At 34.0% G+C, this 12,474-nt stretch overlaps 1 protein-coding gene across 16 annotated transcripts; it reads right to left on the bottom strand.

Moving 5' to 3' along the window:
• Nucleotides 1–1,198: 1,198 nt before the first annotated feature.
• On the bottom strand, nt 1,199–11,436 carry LOC147381720 (E3 ubiquitin-protein ligase CCNB1IP1 homolog). Of its 16 annotated transcripts, none has more exons than XR_015174402.1 (11): nt 10,984–11,426; nt 9,820–9,997; nt 8,851–9,732; nt 5,456–8,487; nt 4,753–4,798; nt 4,640–4,670; nt 3,915–4,005; nt 3,794–3,810; nt 3,545–3,700; nt 2,494–2,747; nt 1,201–1,550 (listed from the first exon to the last, which is right to left on the bottom strand). XR_015174402.1 is itself a non-coding variant. In XM_086430048.1 (10 exons), the coding sequence occupies exons 4-7, from the start codon at nt 5,960–5,962 to the stop codon at nt 4,587–4,589; spliced, it is 267 nt and encodes an 88-aa protein (XP_086286174.1). In that variant the 5' UTR covers nt 5,963–8,487; nt 8,851–9,732; nt 9,820–9,997; nt 10,984–11,426; the 3' UTR covers nt 1,199–1,550; nt 2,494–2,747; nt 3,545–3,810; nt 3,915–4,586. The 16 variants fall into 16 exon arrangements, 1 of the variants encoding a protein (XP_086286174.1); XR_015174403.1 differs by having other exon boundaries at nt 3,545–3,669; XR_015174394.1 differs by having other exon boundaries at nt 1,199–1,550; nt 3,545–3,810; nt 3,915–4,670; nt 5,456–6,429; nt 8,421–8,487.
• Between the last annotated feature and the right edge of the window lie 1,038 nt (nt 11,437–12,474).

Genomic DNA, 12,474 nt, shown 5'->3' with positions numbered 1-12,474 from the left:
GGATTAGGGCTGCAACTTGGGTGGTCCAAACACAAATCCGATGGGTTGAACCCGACCATTGGTCAGGTCTGGGTAAGATGAACATGGGTTCAAGAAAGAATTGGGTAGGGTTCACGCATAGGCATCGGGTTGCCCGAACCCAAACTAAATGCGACTATAGTTTTAAAAGTATCTTCAATATCTTTGTTTTTTCCTCATTCACAATTCACATTTGAAACTTTAGTTATTCATTATCATTTTCTTCTTTATAATTTCATGCTTATAAACTTTGAAATGCACATTTAGGACAAATAATTGTAAATTTACAATTTTTACATTTCACTTATCCTTTTATAAGCCCTTGTCATCACAAAATTATCTAGCATTAATGAGGAGTGAACCAACCAGGCCAACCCGATCAACCTGACCAGTCTGACTTGGGTTGGACCTGGGTGAACATTTCATGCCTGAGGTCTGGTTCGGTACGGGAGCGGGTTGGGCATAGGGCATATGTTGAACCCCAACCCGCCGGACTTGCAGTAGCCCTAATTAGGATGTCAAATAAAAATCTTTTAAATGTTAAAATCTTAGTTTTAAAAGTTGACACGTCTTGGATATCCACAGAGTCGAGTCAAGTTGAAAACTCCAATAAAACCTATCATACATAGCCAAATAGCCCATTGAAGATTTTGGCCTCAATCTTCATCTCTACTAGACTTGACCAACACTACAAAATAAATGGTCTTCACCAGCGTTTTTAAATTGCCGCCATACGCTAAGAAAGCGTCGGTATTATATCTCAACAGCAGTTAGCTTTTTAACTTGCAATTGAGGCATCGAGGAAAGCTATAGCGGCGGTTATAGAACCACCAGCAATAATATGTTTTTTCCCGCGGTTTTAGGACCAAATTACTGGCGATTATAAAATACCGATAAAACTTTCTTGTACTCCGTGTATTTTCTATTACTGGCGGTTATAAACAGCCGGCAATACATAATAAAAACGGCGCTTCTTATATAAACCGTCACTGAAATAATGTACTAGAGGCACTTGCAGAACTGCCGGTAATATACTATATTAACGGCATTTCTCTGGAACCGCTGTTAAATAATGAATTAGAGGCACTTAAAAAACCGCCGGTAATATAGGATAGTAACGGCATTTCTTGGAAATCGTCGGTAAATTATGAATTAGAGGCGCTTTAATGAACCGTCGATAATACAGAATATTAACGGCATTTCGTTGAACTCGCTGCTAAAAGCATACATTAGAGGCGGTTTATAAACCGCTGGTAATAAAAATAATTCAAAAAAAAAAAAAAAAATCCCTGTAAGATCATGGTGTATCTGCATTCCTTACTAATACATATATAATTCTCTATGAAGTATAATCATGTTTGAAAAAAAGAAAAAATGAAGAAACAAGTTATCATATAAAATTATTCAATTTCATTGTGGAAACAACATACCTACTGCAATATCTTGCTCCATTCACCCATTATATTTCCTTCTCAAATCATCTTTAGGTGGATCAGAGCAAACATCCAAACAATCAATAAACAAGAAATGCCCTGTTAAGAAATGGATATGGGGATCCAAAAATAGTTATAATCAGTTTCGATTATGACCAATACGAGAACTTGTAACCAATAGAACATGCCCAAATTAGTTAAGCCTCTGATTCTGAATCAATCCACCAAGTGATTGTGTGTGTGTGTGTGTGGCAGGGGGTAACTACACTGACTACAGTAGCTAATTCCCTCTTACCTTATCTCAGAAGCATGTCAATTGTACTTTGTATAATTTAACCAACTAATGTAAATGCCTGAGTAGTTAATGCTATCACATAAATTAATTGAGAACTCATTCATACTTGTAGGAAAAAATGGATGGATATCCAATAATGGAGGAAAAAAGTAAACCTGGTACAGATGTGTGCTCCCAATTTTTGCTGCTTGAGCTTTTAATCAATATTAGCAAATGTACTCAAATGAGTGGGTACTTTATATAAGTAGCAATTGCATAAACCAAAAAAAATTTTATGTTACCATCCATTTTAACAAATAAAGATAAAGGTGTATGTTCATTTATATCCCCTAATCACCTATTTCAATATGATTAACACGGTCCAAGAGACTTGTCTGTCAGTAAGATCTCCAAAAACTGTTAAGACTGATTTATCATCAAGAAAAAAAATATTAATAATACTTAAGTATGGTGATGATGATGATGATGATGATGATGATGATGATGATATAATTCAATATTAATAATACTTTGTGTTTGATTTTGTTTGTGACTCATGGGTTTGAATTTCCATGTTTTAGAGTTTCCTACAAGGCTACAACAATATATTGGTAAAACATTTTTTTCAAGTATTAAAGAAATGTACTAACATTCTTAAGAAATTCTCAAGAAAACATGAAAACAAAGTATGGAAAGACCTACTAAGGGGGTAGAGAGACCCATATGGCAGTGAATGAGTTTGTCAAAAATATAAAAAGAAGTTAATACCTGTACAAACTTCGCAAAAATCCAGAACCAAGTGGAGATCCATTATACAGAGCCATGGAAGCCCCATTCAATAGAGAAGCCTAAACTAGCCAAGGGCCCATCATCCAGCCAAGATTAGTGGGTCAAGCAACAATATCATCCTTACGAATATCCACGTGGCACCACGCATCAGCAGCAGTTATTAGAAACAGTTAAGTACTTTCATTGATCAGTGTGTGGCTGGTTAATGCATTTGTAGCCAATGTTGCAAGAACCTGAAGTTCAGAACCACAGGGTGCATATGGTCAAGGTATAAAATCTCATTCCAGGGCAATGTTTCGGTCAAGACAAAAACCAAAATGATATCACCCAAAACATTTCATTCAAAATAAAAAAAATCAATAACTTTGGACTAATTTCCTAAATTATCTTCCTAATGCACATCTGAAATCATCCTTGAACTACTCTAGAACATTCTCATGATATGGAGAGGCATTTCAAAATTCACATTATTAATGAATTAGATAAATCAAAAGGAAAATGTTGGAATAACACAGGTGACAAAAATGATGTGGTGGCACACACATAATCGTAGATGCTTTTTACTCGTAACTCGCGGAAAAGCATCTACGGTAATGTGCATGACACCACATCATTTTGTCACCTTTGTGTCTTCGTTTGTGTCACCAACACGACTCAAATCAAAATAGCCTATATAATACAAACTTTTATATCAAATCTTTTCATCCCCTTCAATGCAACAGCCCAAAAGTCTAACAAGATTCCTATGTTGAAGTTTTGAAATCACCACAACCTCATTCTTGAACTCCTCCACACCTTGTCTAGATCTCTTAGAAAGTCTTTGTACAGCTATTTCTTGTCCATTTGGTAATATTCCCTAGAAACAAACATCAATCTATTTAAAATAACCAGTTTTTACAATAAACCCCTTCACTAAATTAGTTGGGTGTTATTAAGGCTAATTTTCATTTATAAGTAGGAAATTCTAATTTGCCTACTTTTAAGGGAGTAAAATTAAGAAGATAATGAAATCAAGTAAAACAACTAATACCTTGAAAACTGGCTCAAAACCACCTTGCCCAAGCTTATTCCCATCATCAAAGTTGCTTGTTGCAATTGATATCATCTCAAAATGAAAATTTGCAAAATCTGGGTTGTCTCCTAGCATATTTGAATCTGCAAATTCTTCACTTGTTTTATTGCTTCTCTGTTTAGTCCCCCTCTTACAATATAAGTATGTGTAGACTCCAACACTGACGATAACTACTATTCCAATAACAACTGTAATTATGATAATTACCATTACATTCTTCTTATCTGCAATTTCAAAAGAAACTCGTATCATTAAAAAACAAACTTGCATCTTCAGATCACTTCAAACTAAACATATTTAGTTTAGAAAGGAATTTCAATTGAGTTACCTTTATTTCCCAACTAATTACTTGTCAAAGAAAAAAGTAGAGGTATAATTGGGCATGAAACAACCATGTCACTCCCATAGTTGTTCAGTCCCTGCAAAAACAAAGAAATTAAAATGATGGGGAAAGAACTCCATGACCATATAACTAAGTCTAATGACCATCATTTGGACCATTAAATACAATATTAACATTAACACCACTTAAGTTTTTGAAGCCGGAATACATCAGATCCATACGTTGAGCTATGTGAGGTCAAATCTTGAGGTCACTCCAGCACAACCTCTATTTCTTTTTCCAAATATTTTCAGATACTCCTAAACTATCTACAAGTTTTTAAAGAAGCTATTGCCCTGCCCTTTTAACGAATAAAATAAAATGCAGACCCCAAACAAAAAAAAAAGAGAGAAAGTGATCTTTAATTGTGGCCATTTTCTTGCTTTTTAACACCTTTTGGCCATTTTCTACTGTGCAGTATGAAAATTTTTCTTGAATTGTTTCACATTTATGCTGACATTAAGAAACTATATTATTCATCTTGTATTGCATCTCTAGTTCCTTCTGCACGATGAAGAACATCACGCTTCGATATATATACTCTTCATCACTAGCTTTGTTCAAGGAAGACAGAAAGACTAAATTTCTTTACAGAATCTACTCGTATATAAGGGGGATTTAAAGAAGCTTTTCTAAGCAGTGAACCAAGATTTGAAAAAGGTGAAGGATACATATTTGGGGAGACATTCCAGCCATGGCCATCTACAACAGAAAATATAGCTGTAGATTAGAATAGAATGCAAGAAAGAAGGAAAGAATTGTAGATGGAGGAGTGTTTTCTTACATTTATCCACTCATTGTTGGGATTGATATCCACTGGTTTCATAAGGCTGATGATTGGAAAACAATAATGGGTAAGTGATGATCAGAACTTAAAAAGAGTTACATATAAAAGAAAAATTAAGTGGGCTGTGCTGCAAATGAAAGCTGAAGCACTCCTAGACAGTAGTGATAGTGCTGAGGATCAACTATTTGCAGACTAAGATAACATTCTAACAGAATAATGCTGAAGAGACCTCAAGATTGTACCTCATATCGCACATCTTGACTTGAAAGTGTGTAGAAATCATAGCTGCTTTTCATCAAGATATGAGTCAAAAAATATCTATGGTTCCTACACATTTTTACGTCAGGATGTGCGATATGAGTTCCAATCTTAAGGTCACTCCAGCATGACTCATTCTAACAAATTGGTAAAGGTTTGGAAACCTAATATGAAGCATTGTGTCTTTCTGAAAAACAAGGCCATGACATACATACCACTGTTTTTGTAATTAGTAAAATTTTAACACATTATTGTTCTATAAAATGCAAAATTGAAGTTACAATTTGAACTTCATTTTCAGTTCAACCATGCCCAGCAGAACCCATCATTTATTTATCAAAATCCACCACCACAAAAGAATTTTTTCATATTTAAAAAAAAAAGATCGACAATATGCTACATTCCAGACAACTTGAGCTTTAAGAATAGGGGGTAAATGTACCTTTTAGAAAGCACTTGATCACAAATGGGACAAACTGCATCATTGTTAAGGATCTTAGTGGCATCTTCCATGCCTTTTTCCTGATGTTGAAGAAACCAAATGCAAGAACCAATTTCATTATTTCTATGTGAAAAATAAGTTAGTGTATAACTGCACATAAAAGAAAAATAATATGTGAGCAGATACATAAGAGGTGGCCACAAGTGGTCGATATGGCACACCCTTCAAGTTCTCTCCAGCACACATTGCACCTCATTTCAGCCTTCAGGGACAATTTTTAATCCCATGACACATTAGTGGGTCAAAGATGACAGAACGATTTCCATATTCGAATCAGAAATCTAACCAATGTTAGAAGCATAATGGAAATTTTGTTGAAGGGACTACAGGCAAGTTATCAAGGAGTATAATGAGAAAGAATTTGTAATCTATTCGATAAACAAATGATACCCCTGGTGGCATTCCAATTGGATCCTCCACAAGTTCTGAGGCTCCATTTGATCCCATCTGTCCATATATCGCCTATGAATTTCGATTTTGTTCAGAACTCAAGTCTCTGGATTGTTCATCATGTTTAATCACTCGGGGTGGGAAGCTTTTTGAGTTCAATTCATTGTTTGAATGCCATCCATTAACTTGTACACCGGACACTACTTCCGCAATGCCATGGTCTCCATCCAAGTAATGTTCCTCATTATCAGACAAGCTATGTGATGTTTCCATGTCATAGTGGCTTTGTGATGTTTCCATGTCATTGTAGCTTTTATTCATCTCATCCCCATTCCCTGACAAATTTCTGCCAAAAATTGAAGTAGGGGCACAAGGCAATGAGGGTGAACCTGTAACCTTACGCATTAGACCACCCGAAACACCGTTGAATTGGCGCAGAATATCATCCATGGCATCATCCACATTGAATGTGGATAAAATAGAGCAAGTGTTAAGATTAACAAGGATGCCATATAAACAAAAAGCTGGAATGAAGGAAATAATCAAAAAGAAAAACAACAATCTTATTAGGGGGAAAAAAAACATACCAAGCTCTCAATCATTCAGCTTGAAAAAAACAAAAATATGCATCAATGGCACTCATTAAAAATACATATGTATTGATGGCATATTCATCTTTACAAAACAGAATTGTATACAAAAAAATTGCACACCTTTGATGAAGCAACAAAAGCCCCCAGTGATAGATGATAAAGATCATGACATACAAGAAAGAGCACCAATTGCAGAATGACTCTTAACAAACACACTAATACACCCAAAAAAAAAATCTCACCAATCAATGAATACATGTTTCCTTCACTTTAGCCCATTCAGACTCCACAAGCAGATATATATAAGTATAAGCTCAACTACTATACAAGATATTCGAGATAAATATACCTATTGGGAATCCTAATATCTTGATCATAGATAACCATCTATCTTTCAATCAACAGTGTCAATATTTAGATGACATTATGATGAAGTGTGTAAATAAATGGACCAACTCTCTCCAAATGCCAACATTTAAGGTAAAGTAAAACCTTATATACAAACTTAATTCTAACTAAAGTATTACAAAAGAAAATCAGAAATAACAGATGCAGTAGTCATTACCAGCAGAGTCTTTAAGCAAACTAGTAAGACATTTTCTCTTATTTCACTACAAAGGGATAGGAAATTCAAAGATGGATTGCAAACATGCAAATTCAGACTCAATTCCAACTAAAATATTTCAAAACGAAACAAAAATCCTTCGACTGAGGTTTGAAGAAGGATCATCTCTTTTTCTGCCTATGTATATTGACTGTTCAATAATAAGGATCATCTCTTTGTCCCTAACATGCGGAGCTAAAGCATAGCATGGAGTGACACTTGACACAATGTGGGTGGAAACTACATATCACCTTTAGAGGATACTGGCATGTTTCAATCATGGGCAGATGATTCAATATACATCTTTTCTGCTACACTTGGTGTGACAACTTTCGTTGATTAAAATCTCAAAATCAAATATCCTCAAAGCATGCCTGCCTATGTTGCACCAACGTACATCTATCCAACTGCTTGATCAATGGGACCAAGCTCAATCATAAACCTGAATTCCAATCTGACATGGGTTTTCCAAATTGACCCAGGGTTTCTTTACTTGGTTAGAAGGTGACTCACATTCTCCCCGCAAATTTTACACTCAACAAAAATAAACAATTTTTCTGCCCCATAAGAGTGGTGCAAATCCACTAAGATTTCTTCCCTCATGGTCATAGGGTGTGTGGTAGGCATATAACATCTCTTTCACGATGTGGACATAGCAACACAAACCAATGTAGTTGGTTTGAAATCCAAAACCCAGGGCTACAGAAACAACAACTCTCTTACATGGACTGGAATCATTCAAGGCAAACAAAGGTGTTTGTTTAAAATAAAATAAAAAAAATCAGAGAAGAACTTGGGAATAGAAGTTGACATATATCTACGACGCACATGTGTAGGCTTAGAGAAAAGAAACACAAAACCTTGAAGTTTTCCCAAGATATGAATAGAATTATTGACTGGTCTCCATATCCATTTGAAGCCATTTAGCATTCTATGTTATATCGAACCTTAAATTGCACTTCGCATAGATTTACCATTGTTATTTACCAGAAGAACAGAAGATAGAGGAATAAGCAGTCTAATATGCAAGATATCATGCTACCGACAATCAACATACATGGCAAATAGTGTCACAGCTATATATATATATATATATATGAAAGAGCAGTCGCTAACACTTAATAAAGAGGAAAGCAGCAAGTACAATTTGAGAACTAGAACATTTCCTTAATATTTATGTCCAAGGAAGACCACAAAACAGAAGCATGTCAAAAGTTCGAACGTAACCAACTCTAAGAACACGTATATGATCTATTGATTGCTAGTCTCGTCCATAAATAGGAGGGGGGAAAAAGCTAAGATAGACAAAGGAACCAACCTCTTCAAACGCTTAGAAACAACAGAGAATTTTGCAGAAACAAGCAGAGTTGCACCTTCCTCTTCCTCTATATGAAAGAAGCAAAAAGAGTTCAGTCAATGGGCACAAATATTGTAGTAAAAGCAGATATGAACACTCTTTCAATATTATAATACATGGCTCTAGACAGAGTTGAGTGTAGTGGGATAGAGGAAATTATTTGTTCAGCCAACCCAAATCTTTGGGTTTGGACACTCAAATAAGACAGATTATTGGCATGATAAGAAATGTCACAACATATTTAGAGACCCTGAATGTACATGATATGAGTATGTGACAACATATTCACTTTTAAGCTCATTAATAATTAGATTGAACATTCTCGTCTTATTTAACATTTGTTAAAAGTTCAAGCTCAATACTTAGTGAAAAAGAGAATGCAGGATTGTACCAATAATAAGGTTGGGATGCTCCAACGCACAACATTGCGGACAACGCCTCCAGTTTTATCATGACATTCAAATTTCTGGAAGATTTGCCCAACCTACATAAAACATGTATGTAAATACAATTAAAAGGAGATTACCACCTCATATTCAAAAGATTCGCCATTAAGAACTTAATAAATTAAGATATTGTTAGATTGTGATCCAAATTTGGAAAGCGAGAGAGAGGCAAACAAGTATCGGGACCGCTGTAACAAATGATTAAACCGAAATTAGGATTTAATTCTATAAAAAAAATAAAGTGAAACTCTAAATCTAAGTCTTTTTAACTGAAATTAAACCACAAACTCACCTACAATCTGATTCCATCCAAAATGAGGTTGAGATCACAGTTGAAGTCTCTTAATCTCAACGTCGTATACTAACCTATATAATCAGTAATTTAGGTTTCATGGATTTAGAATCCTAAAGTTGGAAACCCTAGGATTGATGCTTCGAAACTAAAGTTAAACAATATATTACTACTGATATACAAGAACCCCACACTTTGTTAGATGACCACAATTTTTTTCAAGAGAAGGCTCATGATGATGATGATGAACAATACAATATGTTAGCTATATGGTAGCATAAAAAGTCATCTTTAAAACACTATATTATCAAAGGTGTGTCTCCACATGCACACACATGTGCAAATATCTGATGAACCACCGATTAAAATATATCAAATATGATGAACTACTAACACTAGAAGTATTAATATAAACCCAAATAAATAAGGACTTTTCTAGCCTTAAACCAAGGTTGAGGCTCTCCATTAAAGCTTTGATATCGGAACCGTGCATCATTTTCGACTTTCCTACCTGCCCTCGAAGATCTTTAGTAGCCTACAAAACATACCAGAAGAAACAATTATAAGTCCAAATACTCCAAGTGGACATCTGATTTTCTTTAAAAAAAAGTGTACACTTTACCTCCACCTTTGTAGAAACATTTGCAAATGCATATTTTCCTCCATTTCTTTAAGTTGTCATTCCTGCTGTATCATGGAAGTTCCAATTGTCTTATGCAAGACCTCAAGTTGCTGAGTCAATTGAGACTAAAATTTTTGGATAAGGGTTCTGTTTCCATCTTCTAGTTTATCCTTGCAATCTACAAACCAACCACAAATCGTAAAAGTCCCTCGTGTCACAGCCCACACGGTAAGACATAAAAAACGACTTAGAGGTCGGGGTTCAAGTCCAGCTTAGCCATAAAAAAATGATTTTCTAAGTGAAATCGAAGTTATGACAACAAATGGAAATGAACAAACAAAGTCGAAGTAGTAAGAGAAGGAAAGAATAAGCAAGTAATACCATTAAACTATCCTAGCATTATGGATGTTCTAAACTATCATACTTAGATACTTTAAAGTTATAGTTACCTCTCCAAACCCAGCATCCAAGTAATAATTTTACTAAAGAAATCCATAATCTTATAAAGAAAAATGAACAAAAACTCCAAAATTCTATATAAAAAAAAACTAGTTCAATAATACCTCATACAAGTTGGGTATCTTTCAAGATCAAAATTATCAGAAATGGAACAAATCCCATAAAACTTAATCATTAATTATTAATCAAAATCAAAAAATCCTCCATAAATTTTTTGAAACCTGTCATAAGCATATCCAATTCGAGATTTCAAACCTCTATAAGCAATATCCACATCGAAATTCTACACAAAAACCATAGTCATATAAAGAACAAAGATAACAAAGAAATACTCTACCTATAATATGAAAAAAGAAAGAAACAAAACACTAAAATTTGCAAAAAAATTTAGTTAATTAATACCCCATACAAGTTAGGTATCTTTAAAGGTAAATTATTAAAAACAAAATAAATCCCATAAAACTTAACCATTAATTATTAACCAAAAATCAAGAAATTCCTCCATAAATTTCCTGAAACCTGTATAAGCATACCCAATTTAAGAATCTACACAAAACCCAGCATCCAAGTAATAATTTTAATAAAAAATATCCATAGTTCTATAAAGAAAAAGAACAAAAACTCTAAAATTCATAAAAAAAAAAGATCATTAAAGATGAAAGTAAATGAGATTTATCAAAGTAAATGAAGTTTAAAAAACAAAACCTTTACAAATCTCAAATTTATAGAGCCTTGGTAAAACAGCTGTAACAAGTTGAACTTCTAAGTCTTTTGTAGAGATGAAAATCGTAATAGAGACGAAGAGAGTGTGAGAAGAAGAGATTGAGAGTTAGGGCAATAGAGTGAGATAGACAGAGAGAGTTCTGATAAAACAACTGCAACAAATTTAGCTTCTACGACTTTGTAGGGATGAAAACTGTAACAAAGACAAAGAGGGTGTGAAAAGGAGAGATTTGGAGTTAGGGCAAGAGAGAGATAGAAAGAGAGAGTGCAAGAAGGAGATGGAATGAAATCGACGGAGACTTACAGTTCAAGAGGGAGAGAGGAAACAAAAATGTAAGATTGGCGCCAAAATATTGGTGATTCGTCGACGATTTCTCTAAAACGCTGTCGATGTTGCTGTGTTTGCTGCGGTTCACTACAAAATCGCCCCTAAAAAATGATTTTTTTGGGTAAATATGAATTAGGTGGCGTTAGCAAAAGTTGGTGTGGTAATAGAAACTCTCTTATTTTACCCAAATGAGTTGAGATTCAACCCTATATAAGGTTGTCAACGGATGCTTATTGGTTCGAATGCAGAAATATCTAAATTCAAATCCAAAATTTTTATCTAATATCCGAATTCGAATCGGATAATATACGATAATTTCATTATTAAAAAATTATTATATATTATATTATTTGGGTCCCGTTCAGCAACAAACATTTTGGCAAAACATTTTTCAAAACATGGGTTAGAGGTTTGGAATGGGCTGATTTTTGGTGAGGATGATCTCTACGGTGAGGAGATCATCCTCACCAAAAATCAGCCCATACCAAAACTTCTATCCCCAGTTTACAAGTTGAAAAATCGTGGACCGTCCATTTTTTGTAAATCATTTTTGATGAGGTTAGAAGTTTTGGAATGGGCTGATTTTTGGTGATGATAATCTCCTCACCGTAGAGATCATCCTCACCAAAAATCAGCCCATTCCAAAACCTCTAACCCATGTTTTGAAAAATGTTTTGCCAAAATGTTTGTCAAAATGTTTGTTGCTGAACATTTCCCATATTATTTATATAAAAAATTAATCAAATAAAATAATATATATTATATATTATTTCGATTTGGATATTATTGAATTAGAAATGCTAATATCTGAATCCATATCCGATAAGGATTTGAATATATAAAACTATCTGAATTCAAATTCAATATTAGAAATTTTCGAATAATATCCAATTTTTTCAATTCGAATTCGAATTTTCGACTATCCATTCACACTCCTAACTCTATGAACATCTAAACTGATTTAAATAAAAGTTTTTTTATATTTATTTCAACCGATTTAATCAACATGAAATTTTACACAGTTTTAAAACTCAAGAGCTTGAATCAAATCGATTTCCAACTAATCTACAAGGATAAAAAACTTGCAAATCTACTAAGATGAAATAAATAAATATATTTAACATAGAAGTATTTTTAAGATACAT

Source organism: Akebia trifoliata, unplaced genomic scaffold (genome assembly GCF_017979445.1).
Source record: "Akebia trifoliata isolate Shusen 1 unplaced genomic scaffold, ASM1797944v1 Contig00287, whole genome shotgun sequence".
Taxonomy (NCBI): domain Eukaryota; kingdom Viridiplantae; phylum Streptophyta; class Magnoliopsida; order Ranunculales; family Lardizabalaceae; genus Akebia; species Akebia trifoliata.
This window is presented reverse-complemented; position numbering and strand designations above follow the sequence as displayed.

Coding starts and splice junctions, on each gene's coding strand:
- LOC147381720 (XM_086430048.1), bottom strand. CDS start 5,962: ATGGGATCAAATGGAGCCTCAGAACTTGTGGAGGATCCAATTGGAATG. Junction 5,536..5,905: donor CAATTGGAATGCCACCAGGG/GTATCATTTGTT, acceptor CTTCAACATCAG/GAAAAAGGCATGGAAGATGC. Junction 4,799..5,455: donor GATCAAGTGCTTTCTAAAAG/GTACATTTACCC, acceptor TCCAATCATCAG/CCTTATGAAACCAGTGGATA.